Here is an 18,362-nt window from a genome sequence, read left to right on the forward strand (position 1 = left end):
AATCCCTCCTCCAGGCCCTTTCTCCTCTCTCCGTCTTTCCAGAATATCTATCTCTTGAGCTCTTATTATGGGTCGGAAGTGTTGCTGGTGTTGGATTGGAGCAGTGTGGCCACACAGAGGAATCTCCATCTTCAGGTAGCGCCATAGTTTTAACCCTGGGCCTCTCAGAAATGGTTCTGCTTTGCTGTTTCTCTTTGAGACCCTTGTGGCACACAGCCAGTGTTCCGACTTGTCACCTCCGTGGACACCTGCCTCCACCTAACCCCCCAACCAGGCACACGGAGAAGCCTCAACACTCCACCATCAAACGTGGTAGCCCATTGACTCATGCACACGGATGCCCAGGAGCCCCTGGCCTGGTGCCCCATCAGACACTCAAGAGCCAGAGCAGTTCCTTTTAGGAGGCATCATGCCTACTATGTAGAGACACATGGAATCTTCTCCATGTTGGAGTATCCTCAATTTTTCGAATAAGTACATCTTTTAAAGCCCAATGCAAGAATTTGCTTTTTTTTTTTTTTTTTTTTCCTGTTCTGTCCTTCCTACTGACTCAGCCTCTGAGACTTTTACCCTCCTGTAGATGATGGCTTCTACTGTCTGAGCTGTTCATTTTGCATTTAGCCATGCTCGGCCATCTCCTGTTAATGACCTTTTCTCCTGAGCCCTCCTTGTCTCCTCGAGTGGCCCGCCAGCTTCTCCCAGGAAGGACAGAAGCCCCTTTCTCTTTATTTCCTGCACAGCACTCAGGATGCTGAGATTATCTCAGCTCCATGGAAAATTCAGTAGGTAAGACACGGCAGACTCCCTGACCCCAGAGAACTGGCGTGTGCAGACTGAGGCGTAGGGGTCTGGTGTTGGGTGTTGCATGAGGGTTTTTTTTGGGAACTTTTTTACGTGACGCTCCCACCCAACCTCCAGCTGCTCCTGCTCCTTTTTCTTTCATGTTATCCGAGGTTCCAGCATCCTTGAGTGTCTAGGGTGGCGATGGTAGGGGAAAATCTCAGAGGGACTCAGCCCTCGATGGGCCCCGGCTGGAGGACATGTGGCACAAACACGTGGGGCCCTGACAGATGGAGTCCTTGACTCTTGGGCAGGTACTCAGGCTGAGGGCTGGGACCCATTCACCCCAAGGGAGGTCATCCTGCAGGAGACCCTCTGAGGGGAGCTCTGAGGGCCACTGCCCCCTACCCCCTACCTGGGGTCACAGACTCCTTCTGACCCATGGCATTTTTGCTCCCTGCTCTGGCCTCATGGAACCCTGTGGTCACAGAAAGACATACAAAATGAGGACCACAGTAGCTGTGGGCCAGCACTCCGGCTGTGGCCACCCTCTTGGTTTGTCCGAAACATCCCGTGTTCTTTTTGAGTGGCAGTGGGATCTGTGCTTTGGCCCTGATGTTGCATGAATGGAACTTCCGGATAATGTCGATTTTTTTTTTTTTCCTAACACTAGTTTACAGCTTGCATCCCAGACTCCCCAGGGGAGGGGAACTTGCCAAGTATGTTTGTCATTTCTTCTAATTAGGTTTTAAATACATCAAAGAACCCTTGTTTTCCTTCTCCTAGGATTAGGCGGCAGCAACATTCTTGTTTGCGTTGCCCGCAGAGGCCCTCCCCACCGGAAGGACCCAGAATCCCTGTCACTCAGCAGGCCTAGGACGCTTCCTTCCCTCCACTTTGTGGAGCAGTCCATTCACCCTTGGGGAGGAAAAAGGGTGCGCCCCACTGCCCCCCATCTCCACCTTCCACCCAAGTGCCCTGTACACTGAGCTTTGTGTCGGGAAGGAAAGATAAATTCTCCCTGCCTCATTTGCTGTGGCGCCTCTGCTTGGCTCCCAGTCCTCAGCTTCTGTCTCTTCCCCTGATTCTTCGGATCCAGGAAAGGCAGAGAAACTGAAGAATCACTGGGGAGAAGACAGCCGTGGGGAGCTTGAGGTAGAGAAGCCGTCCCACCAGCCGCAGGCAGCCCTCTCTTCCCGGCTTTCAACCGCTTGAGGCCCCGTTCCATCCTCTCCCCATGTGGCTTTTCTGCCTCCTCACAACCCTCAGTATGGTTGGGTTCTGGCCCAGAGCCCCTTCCCTGCCCAACCACCCTTTCATCACCTGCCCTTGGCTTAAGAGTGGGGCTGATGGAAGCAGCGACTTGGGAATTGTGTCTGCAGTGAGAAGCTGCCAGGCCTGTGCTTTTGTTGAACCAGCAGCGGGCTCTGGCCTCGGAAGTCTCCTGAGACTGGAGGCCAAGGAAGGCTTGCCATGTTGGAGCTGGAGACTAAATATTTCCTGCTGCTTCTCTGCTTCGAATCACTGGCAATTAAACCTGTATGTGTGTGTGTTGGGGGCGGGGGACGGGTGTTCTTAATACAGCAGGACAAATGTGCTCAGAGGCAGATAACTTGCCCATCTTTGGGGATAAGTGAGGTTGGGGATGTGCTTATTGGGCAGGAGCTCGGCCAGCGTTGTACAGGCCTCATGGGGTCAAACTTCAGACTATTCTGGGTGACATTTCGTTGGAGTTACTTGGGCGACAAGGGGTCTCGACCTCTCACATCATAAGCCTGTGAAGCCTCTTCCTCCCTATCGTTCTACGATTTCCTTTCCTCCCTCCCTTTTTTCTCTTTCTATCAAACACGGGTAACGACCACCAGAGCCTCACTGCTACTCAGCAGAAATCACATCTCTTGGTCAAAGGAAGGAAATATACTTTTCTTGGTTGTACGTATAGATCGGGCGCGTAGGACAAAAGGAAGTGGGTGGATGGGATGGGTTAGATGGTAAACTCTTTCTCAGGGAGAGTCATCGATTTCTGCCACTGCTTGCTTCGACTCTGGTCCCTTTGTCCCCATTCCAGCTTCCATTCTCAGTGCCAGTGGCCTGAGGCTGTGGCAGTTTTACTTCCATGCTCGAGATGAGCTGAAGTTTGGTGAGGGACTGTCACTGTTTGGTATGCCAACGGTGTCTGCGGCGTGGGGAATATGTAGGGTCAAGTCAGGGCTTTGAACGTGTCCTGTTACAATCATGGCTAGATCTGCTGGTTAGATGATGCCCCCCCCCCATCCTAAAGCATAGCGTATCATTCATTGTGTCATTACTGTATAAATAAATGATGATCATAATATAATGGGGCATAATCTTGATTATAGCCTGTGTTGTCTTAGTTTTCACAGTTGTTTTTACAGATGTCTCACCACACGCACAGTGGATTTCCTTTGACAAAATTAAGAAACCCTTAGTAAGGGCATGGGGTTACTTGGTATTTGAAGCAGTAACCTAGCTGGCCTTTAAATTCATTGGTGAGTTAGCAGACTTGTTTATTTTAATTTTTAAGCATGTTTGGATCCCAAGGCCATATTTATTTTTTAATTATATTTTTTTGTGCTAGGTTCTATAACAACTATATCCCAATATGAAGAATGACAACTAAGCTGCCAAATTAATTTTAGTGACTTTTCTTGCTTTATTGTTTTTCATAGTGAGGGAAGTACCAGCTTAAGAAGGGGTTGTTTTGTTTTGTTTTTCCCACACCCACGGCATGTGGAAGTTCCCCGGCCAGGAATTGAACCTGTGCTATAGCAGTGACCCAAGCCACTGCAGTGACAATGCTGGATCCTTAACCTGCTGTGCCATAAGAGACCTCCAGATGAAGAGTTTTAAAAGAAAAAGTGAATACTTGTATATTAGGCTGTCTAGATTCCTGCATTTTATCTTTGCATGTGGCTTAAATCTTACAAAGAGAAATAGGAACGTAATCAAGCATGAATTGAACAGTTTCTACCCAGAAACTTATTATCCAGCTACCTGAAATAATTTTAACCGAATGAAGCATAGTCATAAATGGGGAAGCCAGCAGAAGATTTCTGACTCACTGCAACGGTCTTCATCAGTTGAGAAACTAATACCCATGTATTTTTTGGCTATGGAAAAAGACCCAAGGCCTTCATTCAGAATTTACTCACTTAATTTTGCATATGATTATAGACCTTAATTAGCTGATTTATCAGATGATAAGCTGCTACAAGTTGTCATTTAGGAAATTGAGGGCGACTGAAGTCAGGCCCAGTGACAGGGAAAAAACATGAGCCTGATAGAAGCACAGGAAGCAGACAAATGGCTGTTCTTTGTAGTAAAATGCATCATGTTGTTGTGTTTATAAAGAAAAATTCAGATTATGTTTTATACGGTCTGCCCCAGAAGGCATAAAATATGTATTTATGAGGGCCTTTTAAAATTCAGTTTTCTTTAAATAAAATTAGTTTTGTAAAGTAAAGCACTTTTCTTCACATGTGTTCGTCTATAGAACATTGGACTTGAATTATTTTTTCTTTTTTTTAACTTTTATTGAAGTATCGTTGGTTTACCATGGTGTGATAATTTCTGCGGTACAACAGTGATTCAGGTTTGCATATACACACATCCATTCTTTTTCAGATTGTTCTCCAGTATAGATTATCACAGAATATTGGGTAGAGCTCCCTGTGCTATGTAGCAGGTTCTCATCATTGCATTAATTGTTGACTAATCATTCCATATACCACAGTGTGCCTATGCCAGTCCAAAACCCCAATCCACCCCTCCCCACATCTCTCCTGTTTGGTAACCGTAAATTTGTTTTCAAAGTCTGTGAGTCTATTTCTGTTCTGTTCATTTGTTTCCATTTTTTAGTTTCCACAAGTAAGTGACATCATAGGACATTGTCTTTCTGTCTGAATTATTTCACCTCGTATAATAATCTCTAGGTCCATCCTTGTTGCTGCAAATGGCATTATTTTCTTTTTTATGGCCAAAGAGCCTTTCCTTGTATAAATGTATCCCATCTTCTCGATCCATTCCTCTGTTAGTGGACATTAAGGATGCTTCCATGTCTTGGCTATTGTAAATACTGCTGCAATGAACATTGGGGTTCAAGTATCTATTCAAATTGTGGTTTTCTCCAGATAGATGCCCAGGGATAGGATTGCTATCATGGTAGGGCCACATGGTAGCTCTTGAATTATTTCACATGAATGGCACAATGTAGCTACATGTTGTCCCGGGAAACAGAGAGAACAGTCTCGACACAGTGGTTTTCAAACTCTTCCAGGCAAGATCCTTTATTCAGAGAGATTCTGACTTGGACTCTAGAAGGAAAACAAGGCAAGGAAGAGGTATTCTGGCTTCAGTGAATGCACATTTGTCCCTTCCCACTGTCCCCAGTGACTTCGTGGGAGCCGCTGTAGAACTCAACGCAGAGCACACAGGCACAAAGCTGGACCAGGGCTGGGGTTTCTGGTAAGGAAGGAGGCTTTTCAGGCAGCCTTAACTCAGTCCATCAGTGGTTGCTACCGTGAGCGTGTGGCTTTGCTTGTCTGCAGTGATCTCTACTAGGGGTTTATAGATAACAGGTAGAATGAATCAACTCCTTGGCATCACTCAGGGACCTCATGCGTTTTCGGCAGGTGGTGCTACAGCAGGCATCTGCACAGGAATTCCAGAACAAACAGGAGAGCAACACTAGTTTGCTTATGGGCACTCAGCTCATGAACATTTGCAAACTAGAATTTCAGTAGTCGCCTTGAGCGATGCAGCTGCTGCTGCTACTAGTGCTTGCTATCGTTATAGTTCTTAGGTTCCTTCCCCTGCCCATCCCCCCATCCCCCTGCTTTTTTTTTCTTTTTAAAGTGGTAGAGCCAAGACACTTCTTAGTAGTGGAACTAGATGCTTGTGTTTTCCCTTACTCTTCTCTTCTTCTTTTTTTTTTTTTTTGCAAAATCAGTTGATTGCCAAACTTACTTAAGGTTCTAGACTGTGTTCTTTTTTCGGGCAGAGGAAAGCCAAGAGTGATCAGAGCATTTGCCAGCAGAATCCCTAAACCTTAGTCCATGGGTCTCAAGATGACACATTTCTTTGCTGTGCTGCATTGATGGCAGTGTTCTGGGTGCTTAGTTGGTGGCTGATGACACTGGGGAGACGTCATGTTAAATGAGTAGCGCCATCAAGGAGGCAGGAGGCTCTGGTTTCTTTCCTGATCCTGCTTCCAGGGTGCTTGGAAGACTCCTTTGGTATCAGCAACGCCTCAGTTATTATTATTGTCATCATTATTATTATTATCAAATTATTATTTTTTGCTTTTCAGGGTTGCACCCATGGCACATGGAGGTTCCCAGGCTAGGGGTTGAATCAGAACCTCTGCCAGCCTACACCACAGCCACAGCAATGCCAGATCTGAGCTGTGTCTGCAACCTACCCCTCAGCTCATGGCAATGCCAGATCCTTAACCCACTGAGTGAGGCCAGGGATTGAACCCGCAACCTCATGGTTCCTAGTCGGATTCATTTCCGTTGTGCCACAATGGGAACTCCACCGCAATTTTTTTTTTTTTTTGACTCACAAATGAAATCATGGTGGGGGGGAAGCCAGTCCTTAGAAGGTATGCTATTCTCGTCCCTTTCTTAAGGACAGGGACTCGGGGTCCCTAGGTGCTTTGATGGGCTGTTTCACAGATCGGCTTTGCAATAAAAGGTTTCTTTCAGTGCTCAAACCTCTGAACTAGTCGTGCAGCTCCACCTTGCAGCCTGTGTTCCACACAGAAACCTGAGCATTTTTAACTTAGATTTTACACAGCACCAGCAGCCATGAATTAATTGAGAATTCTGTCCCTTCCTCTCCCTCCCTGATGCTTGCTTTTTATTGTTAGAGAATAGATAAGCCTCAGAAAATATTGTGAGTTTTATTTTATTGTGAATTTTAACTGTATTGTCTGTCAGAGAGAACCACACTGCATCATGCTTCTGGTGTCATGCGGCTGATGTCAGACTAACTGGCCCTGCTGTGCTCTAATTATTCAACCTCAGTCACAGCCTGGCTGTGCCTCAGTTTTCTCATCTGTAAAATGGAAGTGAGACTAGTTTCAATTTCTTAGGGTGGTGAGGATTAAATAAGTTACCATTTGTGAAGCGCTTACAGGAATACCTGGTACGTAGCATATACTAAATTCATGTTGGCTGCTTTGGCTGTTGCTATTACTGCTGTTACTATTGTTATTCTTATTGTTATTATTATTTGTAAAAGTTAGGCTTGTCTTCTTGCTTTCTGGAAGATTTGGGTAGAAACCTAAGTAGTTGAGTATAGACTTGTGGGGAAAATAAAAGTCCAAGGTGATGGCCCCTTGAAATGTAGACTGTGGCTGTAGGGGAAGAAGGCTTGTTTTGAACCTAGACCTGTGTTGGGATGTTGGTTTTGTCCCTTAGAATAAACATGAAAGAAAAAAAGAAAGAAAGAAAGAGGAGGATAATAATGCCTACAGTGTTAGGTTATGAAACTTAGAAAAAAAACCAAAATAAAAAGCAATGTATAGCAGCTAGTCTAATTACATTTTAAAGAGAAAATCTAGACCATCCTAGGTCAGGAGGATTTGGAGCTATGTGGTAGGTCAAAGGATTATTGATCAAGTTTGTCATACTATTGAATGTTTAAGATGAAGTTTTAAATTGGTTTATGTTGGCTTCATTTATGCATACTCTCTACTACCAGGGAACTCTTCGGCACAGAGTCTTAACACTTCTTCTTGTCTTTTGAATTGACTGTTATAGAAATCAGCTCTCAGGAGGAAGTGTGCGGTCTGTAAGATCGTGGTCCACACCGCCTGCATCGAACAACTAGAAAAGGTGAGACAGCGCCACCTGCTGCAAATTTTGCTACGCTGCACGTGTTTGGTCTTCAAAGACAGGTGTCTGACTTCCAACTTTTTGAAAACAATGCCCTTTAAAAAACCTGAAAGTCCAACATGATTATCAGATATTCCCAGATTAATAATGTAAGGACAAAAACAAGTTTAATTCACTCTGTTGTTTCCTGAGGTATAATTTGATATCATTTTATCTTGACCCTTGGGAAAAGGAATAATAAGATTAGAAAAGCCTGATATGTAGTAATTTTCTTGACAATAAAAAGCATTGTTGGAGTTCTTTTGTGGAGCAGCAGGTTAAGGATCTGGTGTTGGCACTGCAGCTGCTTGGGTCATTGCTGTGGCATGAGTTTGATCTCTGGCCTGGGAACTTCTACATGCTGCAGGTGCAGAAGAAAAAAAGAAGTTGTTATTCACCCATGGGAGTCTAAAAAAAAAAATCCCATAAGCTCTCAAAAATCCTTGTTTAGGTATGTCTGACCTTTGTGAGTTGACATCTCTCTAAAGTGGTGGTGGGGAAAGAGCCAGGCGGGAAACTCAGGTCCTTGCTTTGAGCAGCGTTCCTACGTACACAGCCTTAGTGTGTGGGTGGGGCTGAGATGACATGCCGGTGGTGTCTTTCCTCCAGGAGTGTTTTCTGCACAGTCCAAGTTATCAGTCACCAGGGCCAAGGGAACAGCTCCAGTAGTGAGTCCTCTGCTGTGCTCTTCCTTCCCCGCCTTCTGCTCCTTTTCCACAAGGGGTGCTCAGTGCCTTATCCATCTTGAGCTGCCATGTATATATGTCTTGAAATATTGTAGTCCCCTGTGATACTTGTTCAGTGTTACTGACACATTATCCATTGTCACCAACTGGTATTTTGTGGGACTGACTAGTAATATCTTATAGTGTTTTTTTTGTGGTCCCAACCCCATGTTCTCACTTCCCACTTCATTTCTCCACTTCCTTCCCCTTATCCAGTAGCTAAAGGGGATGTAAATGGGTGGGAAGGCCTCCCCAGATAAAAGAAGGGGAGCTGAAGTATTAAAGGATGACTTTGTGGATTTTTCTGAATCATCTTCATCATATTAAAAACATCTCAAGTTTGTGTTTTCCTGCTTTTATTTATTTATTTATTTTTTGTCTTTTTGCTATTTCTTGGGCCGCTCCCGCAGCATATGGAGATTCCCAGGCTAGGGGTCTAATTGGAGCCGTAGCCACCAGCCTACACCAGAGCCACAGCAACGCGGGATCCGAGCCGCGTCTGCAACCTGCACCACAGCTCACGGCAACGCCGGATCATCAACCCACTGAGCGAGGGCAGGGACCAAACCCGCAACCTCATGGTTCCTAGTCGGATTCGTTAACCACTGCGCCACGACGGGAATTCCTGTTTTCCTTCTTTTAAAATCTAAAACACAGATGGATGGTTTCCAGCTGTCATGTATTTTTCCTCTGCGTCTTCACTCTCTCAGTTTCTCAAATTTATGACGTGAGAGGATTTGTCTAAGATACTTTGATTTCATCATTGAGAATGAAGAGAAAGGATTGGAGGGAACGGGACCCCTTGGGATTATCTAAGGTGATGGTTTCAAAAGAGTAAGAACAGTTCAACCTTGTTCCTTTTTCTTTGGGGTTTTTGTTCTGTAGTATTGATACCTGTCGTTCTTGTTTGTTTGTTTTTTTTCTCCAGGTAACTCATTCTAGTTAGGGTGCTTATCCATAATATAATACATTTTTCTTTTTAAATGACAGATTAATTTCAGATGTAAACCAACATTTCGAGAAGGGGGCTCAAGATCTCCAAGAGAAGTAAGTATTTTAGAATTCTCTTTCAAATACCACTTTTTATTTCCCGTTGATTCATTGGATTCATAGATATTCATCAGGAATTAAAAAAATAAAATCTATCTCCCTCCATTCCACATCTGTTTCTTATTAATATATCAACAAATACAATCAGCAAAAATCCCCAAGTCTCTTTGACGTATGTCTGCTGCTCTTGTCTTCTTCTCATAGAATGAACTGGGGAGCTAAGATCTTACTGAATGAACCAGAAAGTAGGGGGGGAGAGAGATGGTAGAATTGAAATGTGTGTTGACGGTTACATTTTGGTGTATTAAAAATGTGATCCATTTTAATTCCACCTGGAAGAGGCGGCAACTAAATTGAGACCCAAAGGAATTATCTAAGTGAAAGTGAGAGGCTTAGGTAGGAGGTGGGTGAGAGCCTTCTAAACAAAACACATGTGCACAACACAAAAGTGAGAGAGGACATACGCGTAAGATGTGAAATCCAGGAGATAAGCAAAGGCGAGACCATGAAGGCTCCTGTGAGCAAGGTTGCAAATAGAGTATAGTATTTAGAGCGGGCATTATAAACTATATTAAGCAGGATATATTATTCCAGCTACAGTCTGGAAGGAATACCATGTATTTCAAGGGCACCAATATTGGAGGCATGGAGGAAATCTATTGCGAGTTATTCTCATCATCTAGGCAAGCGAGAATGAGAATCCGAAGTAAGAGAGTCACACTGGTATGGAGAAAATGGGCAAATAGGCATTTGAAGGAAACAAGATTGAGGAGATGTGGTCATGGATTGGATTTTGGACACAAAGACAAGGTATCTTGGAATAAACCAGGGTTCTGCGCTGGAAAAACCAACTGAATGTTGGGAAGTGAGTTGCTTGGAGGAGGGGGCAGGGAAATAATGAGTTCACTTGTAGAATGTGCAACATCGAGGGTCCTTGTGATCTCGACGGGAGATGCCCAACAGAAAGTCGGGTTGGGTCTATGAGTTTGGAGCTTATGAGCAAGGTTGGGCTGGAGATTCCATGTTGGTGAGTTGTCAGCCTATTGAGTAGTAATTATGTAGTCATGTAATCTGTGAAAGTAGATGAAGGGGTAGAATAGGAATGGAAGATGGCCGAGTCCGGAGAGGTGTTGCTGACAGTTAAATGAAAAAAGACTCTGTGAAGAATGACCTCACTGGTACTGACTAATTCAGGAGGTTGGGAGAACACATGGAGTGAGAATAGGTTGGGAGTGAAGGCTGTGGAAACAGATAAAAATAGTTGCTCTGTCAGTTGACTTCTCTCCCACTGGGCTTGTCTGTTATATGAGCAGGAGGAAGGCTGTGGGTCACAGGTAGGGTGAGGAGGTCTAAGGAAAACGATAGGGTTGTGGGTACCCTTGATGCCACCCGCGCACCATAGCTCTGGCCAGGGGATACCCAGGGATGGCTCAAGTGAAGAAGAAGCTTACTTAGGACAATAGAGGAAATAGATGTGTGTTTTTAAGATAGACTTGAAGAGTTTCTAACCAGGGCATCTGTATGTCTCCTTCTGGCTCCCCATCCTTTAACGTCTCTTTTTCTCTCTGGATGGAAATTGTGTGTGCAATTTCCTAATGCATATCGTTGTTGTTGTTTTTTTTTTTTGTCTTTCTTTATGTGTGTCTTTTCTAGGGCTGCACCTGCAGCATATGGAGGTTCCTAGGCAAGGGGTTTAATCAGAGCTGTTGCTGCCGGCCTACCTCAGGGCCACAGCAACGCGGGATCTGAGCCACGTCTGCAGCCTACACCACAGCTCACGGCAACACCGGATCCTTAACCCACTGAGCGAGGCCAGGGATCGAACCTGCAACTTCATGGTTCGTAGATGGATTCATTTCTGCTGCGCCATGGCGCCGAACTCCCAAATCGTTCTTTGATGTGTGTTTTCAGTAGCTGTATCATTTCCCTTCTGTGAAGCTGGATCCTCTGTGTTGTCAGTGCCTTCCCTTGTCTTCATGTCAAAGACTTGCTATTTCTTCCATTCCTACATTTCCACCTTTCCACCCTCCTTCTAGATTACTTCCATCAGAACAAACAAACAAACAAACAAAAATACTTCCTAACCACCAACTGTGTCTTAACTACTGCTCTGAGGCTCTGTTTTGTGTTGGGTGCTAAACTTCCAGTAAGTGTTAACTGTGCAAATTGTTTCCAGTGTTACCTCCAAGGCATTTTAACCTGTTCTGATCTGGACTCAACCCATTCACTGAAATTGCCTTTTTTTTTTTTTTTTTTTTGCTTTTTAGGGCTGCACCTATGGCATATGAACGTTTCCAGGCTAGAAGTCGAATCAGAGCTGCAGCTGCTGGCCTGTGCCACAGCCACAGCAGTGAGGGATCTGGGCTGCGTCTGTGACCTACTCCACAGCTCACAGCAACGCTGGGTCCTTAACCCATGGAGCAAGGCCAGGGATCGAACCCGCAAACTCGTGGTTACTGGTCTGATTTGTTTTTGCTGTGCCACAGTGGAAACTCCTGAAATTGCTTTTTTAATGTTGCTGGAATCTCCTTGATGCCAAATCCACTAGATAGACTTCTCTTCTTATTCAATCTTTCAAGAGTATTCAAACTCTTCAGTATTTCATCCTTCTTGAAATGCTGTCCCTTCATGACGTCTTTCCTAATGTTCCTTCCGTTTCCTTAGGTAGGTCTTTCACTGCTCACTCCCTGATTTCTGCGTGGTCCCTGGGCTTAGTGCTTGACCACGTTTTGCCTGCCCCCTGCTGTTGAGGGGAGAGCTCATCCGGTTCCGTAGCTTTAAATACCGTCCCTGGGCCGACAGTGCCTGACTTGACATTTCCTGTCCACACTTGGAGTTTCCTTTGACATGCCGGGCAGATGTCTCACAGCCATCTGAAATAGAATACATTAAAAACCAGACTCTTTTATTTCCATCACCATCAAAACCATTGTTTTTTTTTTTTCTTTTCTTTGACTGTCCCATGGCACGTGGAGTTCCCAGGCCAGGGGTCAGATGCCAGTCAGTTGTGACCCTCACTGCCGCTGTGGCAATGCCAGATCCTTTATCCCCCCTGTGCCGGGCTGGGGATCAAACCTGCATCCCAGCATTCCCAAGATGCCGCCAATCCTGTGTGCCATAGTGGGAACTTCCATAAAAACTTTTTCTTTTTCTTTCAATTCTTTTGTGCCTCAGAAAAAGAGATGGGTATTCGCCCTGCTGCCTCGTTGAGAAGATGGGGGGATTAAGTTGATGACTCCTCTTGCTAGCCCCATCAGTTCATCTAATTCATTTACCAGCCCCATCAATTTTATTTATAAAATATATTTCAAACCATCCAGTTATCTCCATTTCTGTTATCAGGGCCTTAGATGAAGACACCATGATGTCTCGCTTTTGGCCATTATGATAGCTTCTCCAGGATTCTTTAATTTCCCCCTTCAAACAAGAGAGTGATCTTTTGGGAGTTCCACTGTGTCTCAGTGGTAACGAACCTGACTAATACCCATGAAGACTTGGGTTCGATTCCTGGCCTCGCCCAGTGGGTTGAGGATCTGGCGTTGCGTGGCTGTGGCATAGGCCGGCCACCGTAGCTGCAATTCGGCCCCTGGCCTGGGAACTTTGATACGCCACGGGTGCAGCCTTAAAAAAAAAGAGAGAGAGAGAGAATGATCTTTTAAAATAAAAATTGGGAGTTCCTGTAGTGGCACAGTGGTTAACGAATCCGACTAGGAACCATGAGGTTGCGGGTTTGGTCCCTGCCCTTGCTCAGTGGGTTAACGATCCGGCGTTGCCCTGAGCTGCGGCATAGGCCGGAGGCTACAGCTCCCATCTGACCCCTAGCCTGGGAATCTCCATATGCTGTGGGAGTGGCCCAAGAAATAGCAAAAAAAAAAAAGACCAAAAAAAAAAGTAGATAAATAAAAATAAAAGCTGGATTATATTGGTTTCTACCTTTGAACTCTTCACTGGTTTCCTTATCCTTTTAAGGAAAACCAAGCCCCTTGTCTGGCATGAAAAGTCAGAAGTCCTGCATAGGCTGGTCCTAGCCTACCTCTCCCAACCCAAACAGCTGCCACATGGATTTTCTTTCAGTTCTTGTAGCATGCATCAAGATATCCCTCACCGTTAGCTATTTGTGTAGTTCATTACTTTACTGGAAATCCATTTGCACATTCTTTCTGATAGTTAGACCTCAGAGGGTCTTCCTTGATGACTGCCTCTAAATAGGCTGCACGTTGTTCTTTATCAGAGCATCTTGTTCTGCCCCTTCAAAGCACTTTGTAGGTCGTAATCATTTATGGGTGTTACTCATGTGCTTGTTTGTTGACATCCTCCTAGAATGTAAGCTTTGGGAGGTCACTGATGGGATGTGTCCCAAACTTATTAGTACCAGGTAAGACACAGAGGATGCGATCAATGATTATATTTTGACTGAATACATTTATAAAGGGGTTAATTTCTTCCCAGATGTCTAGAGGACAGTTTGGAGATGACACCTGGGACAGAGGATGACCCACTGAGATTCTTCATTAAGAGTCCTTGGGTTGTTTACTCAACGTAAATGAAAGAAACAGTCCCTTTATTTTTGTTGTTGCTGAAGGATAGTTGATTTACCATGTTGTGTCAATTGCTGCTGCATAGCAAAGCGATTCGGTTGTGCATATGTATACACTCTTTTTTAATGAGCCTTTCCATTATGGTTCATCCGAGGACCTTGAACGTAGTTCTCAGTGCTCTACAGTAGGATCTTGTTTATCATCCCCTCCATGTATGACAGCTGCATCTGCTAACCCCACCCTCCCACTCGGTCCCTTCCCTTCCCCAACTCCTCTCGCTTGGCCACCGCAAGTCTGTTCTTGAAACAGTCACTTCAGAATTAGCTTGAACTGGGTTCGCATGATACCTCTGCTTCTTGTTGCCTCTGTAGTATCTTCAGGGCTGAAATCTGGAGCAGGGCTGTTAACCACAATCTCCCAGGCTTTGTGGGGTGGCTGACACATGGAAGTTTTTTTTTTTAATGAATGTTGGTTGGAGTCCTTTAAGTTGAAACTTTCTAGATGGACTTCCGTTTGCTTAGACAAAAGCTGCATGAATTGGTCTGTAATTTCTAAGATCCTTTCAAAAGCTCTATGACTAATACTGTGAATTAAACATGCTGTTTTTGAAAAATAATTGAGCAATTGTGTTATGCATTTATGCTAACAATACTGCATATGAACCCTGAAATAATGGATCATCGAGATTTTTAACACTCATAGGTAATGGCCCTTTCCATAGTCAGTACTCGAAGGTGGTATATGAATAATTCAGGTTATTGGTGAACAATGAAAAGATGTTACAGTGTTGGAAGCCTTTCTTTGCTAGCTTAACAGCAGGGTATTCAACACTCATATTTGCAGTGTGAGGATCCTGAGTCTAATTTCAGTTCAATGATTTAGGAAAGAAGAGTAATAATCGAAAGGAAATAGTGTGAAAAATTAAAGTGCTTGGGAAAGAAGGATTATAAAACAACAGTGATTCTATAGAAATGTGTTTCTTTTTTTCCTCCCTAACTGATAAAGACAATCGATGAGTCTCCAAAGTGGTAACTACATGATTTAATTGTCAAAGAAATTACATTGAGAATTTCATTCAATTCAATGTATTTATTGATTGGATTTTACTTTGTTGGAACTGTGTTTACACAGGAGAAGAAATTTCTATCAGGCCTATGAAGACCTCTGAACAGATAGATATGTGACATCTCAAATCACAGAGCTGTAGAGTGGAGACAGTTACCGAGTTTCTATACTAGCGTTTTTGTTGAATTACTTTATCTGAGCCTTAATTTCTTATTTCCTAGGAAGGATGATGTTAAAAATATTTAACAACTTGCAGAGTCATAAATATTTAAATAATTAAAAATGGTCTCTTTGTTTCCCTCAATAAGCTAAACTAGTGTTACTATAAATCTGCTTACCAAATGATACGTTGCAGCACAAATGATTCATTGACAGTCTTATAATTTCTAAGTAATTGTTGACATGTGGAAGTAGCTGGTTTAATCTTTTGATTAGAGCTGTCACTAGCTAAATAATCTCACGAGTCAGCCATGATTTCTCATAGATAATTGTGCCAACCTCTTCCAAGGTTGCCTTCCTTAAATTCTTAAATCGATGGTCACTAGTGATTTATAATCTCAATAAGTAGAGAATTTCTTTTACCATCAATGATACTGTTCATTCTCCCTCAGCTTCTTCTAAACTAACAGCAATTACAGTAAATTTTTCTATCTCTTATAATACTGCCTGACATTTTTATATTTTCAATATTTCCACTAGTGACTGTCATTAAAATCATTTGTCAAAGGAGCTTGAGTCTGATCTTTCAGAGCAGAGAGGCACTGAGCACAGTGGTTAAGGCTGGCTCGGCTGCCACCCTGCCTGGGTTTGAATCCTTGCTCCACCCATTATGTTTGAAGTAATTGCTCTATACCTTAGTTCTGTGCTCCGTAGAATGAGGATGATAATGATAATTCAAGTCAGACACTCTGATAATACCCTCCGCAATGGTGTGAACTGATGTAATGTATAATGGGAAGTTGGCCCCAGTCCTCCCTGGCCATTATTCTTAAACAGGCAGGGGGTTCAAGTGCTTCTCACGTGAGTAGGTGGGATGCCAGAGGGGTCTGCCTCGTCTGTGCGTCTGTGAGGCAGAGTGAGGGAGGGCCAGGACCTTCATCCCCCGTAGGGCTGTTGCACTGACCTGATGGTACAGACACTGATAACTTAGGGGGCTCTTGGACTTGCTGCCACTGTCCTGAAAGCCCCCGTGAGCTCCAGGACCCAGAATGGTTGATACTGATTTACGCTCGGATGGACAGCTCCCACCAGCCAGGCACAGCCGGGTCTTCTGGGTTTATGGGGGAACCCAATGGCTTTGCCCAGGCAACGTGACTCGTTTTCAGAAGAGAGCTCCAGAATCTCGGAGACCCATTAAGGCAAAAATTAACATTCTAGTTTGCTTAATAATGAGGAGGTAGAAATGGTCTCTGGTGTTGAGGGGGTGAGAGGGGCTGTGGCAGCCAGGGAGCAGCCAGGGGTATAGTAAGGGTGCTAAATTGCAATGTATCAACCAGCATAGAAGTATCTCAATGTTTTACCGACTCAGGATTTTACCAGTACCTATCAGCTGTACAGCACCTGTCTTCATGAACATTAAAAATACTATTACATGTAAAGCATTAAAAACAAATGACAAAGTTAGGACTCCAGAAATGTGAACTATTATTGTTAGCTTCTTTCTGAGAACATGATAAGAATTGTGTCCTTGTTTTATTAAACTGCCACAATGGGAAACACAAGACAAAAATGAGACTAATTAGTGGGACCCTTATGCTTTATGTCTTATTGTAGTGAAAAGACTATTATGCCTCCAGGATCTTTGTTTCGTTTTAATTTAAATTGGTTTGACATTATGAAGAGAAATAGAGGTGGCGTTTTGGAATTGATAATGCCCGTGCTTGTTAGAGGGATCTTTGTCAGTCTGAATTTCATGTCTTGAGGTCACTTGTTGTCTCCTTCATCCCTGATCTATTCGCTGTGCCCCTCTGTTCTTAGAGCAATGCCTGGATACTAGGCATTTGATGAGTATTCGTTAAAAGACTGAATATGTAGCGAAGGACCTTTTTAAGCGGAAGTCTGGATTGTGGCCTGACAGTACACATGTTAATTTCAGGTAAAGTGTGTTTTCTCAGAAAAGGACGGCAGAAAGCATCAGCAGGTATTTTCGATGTAATGGCCTTTATGCGAGATGCGTTGTGTGTGAGTTATTAGGATGTATTTACACCATCAGGCCTGCCTGATGGCAACTTTCTCTCTTATAAAGTATCCCAGCAGCAGTGCTGATGGGTGCTTCCTGAGTGAGTGTCTATTTGGGAGGAAGAGAACTTTCCATGTTTCCTACCGCTCAGGTCAAGAGCAGACCTTGGGGAGCTGCCATTGTGGCTCGGTGGGTCAAGCACCTGACATAGTCTCTGTGAGGATGTGGATTCGATCCCTGGCCTCACTCAGTGTTGGGTTAGGGATCCACTGTTGCCAGAAGCTGTGGTGTAGGTTGCAGATGTGGCTCAGATCTGGCGTTGCTGTGGCTGTGGAGAAGCTCCTGTTTGACCTCTGGTCTGGGATTTTCCATGTGCCACAGATGTGGCCTCCTAAAAACAAACACAAAATAGAATAGACCTTGGAAACTGACCTCCTCAGGGTATCCAAGGACAGTTTCCACGCAGCATCATTGCAGAATTTCACAACGTGCCCACATTTCCTGTCTTTGTCATCAATTTCCTCCAACTTTTCTCTTCCTTCATTTTCACTAGTGAAAAAAAACCTCTCACCATGTAAGTCATGAATCAGATCAGTTTCTGAGAATTTCTTTAAGTTCTTTCTAGCTCAGAGGTTCAGTACACTGCCTGCCTGACATTTTTAAAGCATTAAGTACATGTTTGTTTAAAATGTAGAAATGTTTGTCTTTCTCTCTTTCCCCTTCTCGTTTCGTTAAGCATATTCTTTTTAGCGCCTCAGTTAGCTCCAAGCCCAAGGTCACAAGCTTGCACAGTGTTTTACCAGGAAGAAAGCAGAGTAATAGCAATTCCGTATGGCCTTTTGCCACCAGGAAGCCTTGAAGGGAAAACATGATTAATGGTTTCTGTAGATATGAAAGGTCATGGAAGATGGAGGCTTAGCTTCACTTTTTCCAAATGGGTTTGTATTTATTGTTAAAACAAATGAACCTGTCTATAGGAAAAACAAAACAAAACCAAAAAAACAAAAACCAAAAAACTTAATGGACTTGGAGAACAGACTTGTGGTTGCCAAGGGGCACAGGGAGGGAGTGGGATGGACTGGGAGTTTGGGGTTAGTAGAAGCAAACTATGGCCTTTGGAGTGGAT

The 18,362-nt window shown here is 44.0% G+C and overlaps 1 protein-coding gene across 2 annotated transcripts in view; it reads left to right on the forward strand.

Moving 5' to 3' along the window:
* The window catches only part of DGKI (diacylglycerol kinase iota), a 471,782-nt gene that overhangs the window by 194,948 nt on the left and 258,472 nt on the right, over positions 1 to 18,362 (forward strand). For both annotated transcript variants that reach the window (XM_047763504.1, XM_047763505.1), the window contains exons 4-5: positions 7,566 to 7,640; positions 9,395 to 9,451. In XM_047763504.1, the coding sequence (XP_047619460.1) occupies positions 7,566 to 7,640; positions 9,395 to 9,451 (132 nt within the window). The remainder of the gene's footprint in view (positions 1 to 7,565; positions 7,641 to 9,394; positions 9,452 to 18,362) is intronic.

Source organism: Phacochoerus africanus, chromosome 16, assembly GCF_016906955.1.
Source record: "Phacochoerus africanus isolate WHEZ1 chromosome 16, ROS_Pafr_v1, whole genome shotgun sequence".
Classification (NCBI taxonomy): Eukaryota; Metazoa; Chordata; class Mammalia; order Artiodactyla; family Suidae; genus Phacochoerus; species Phacochoerus africanus.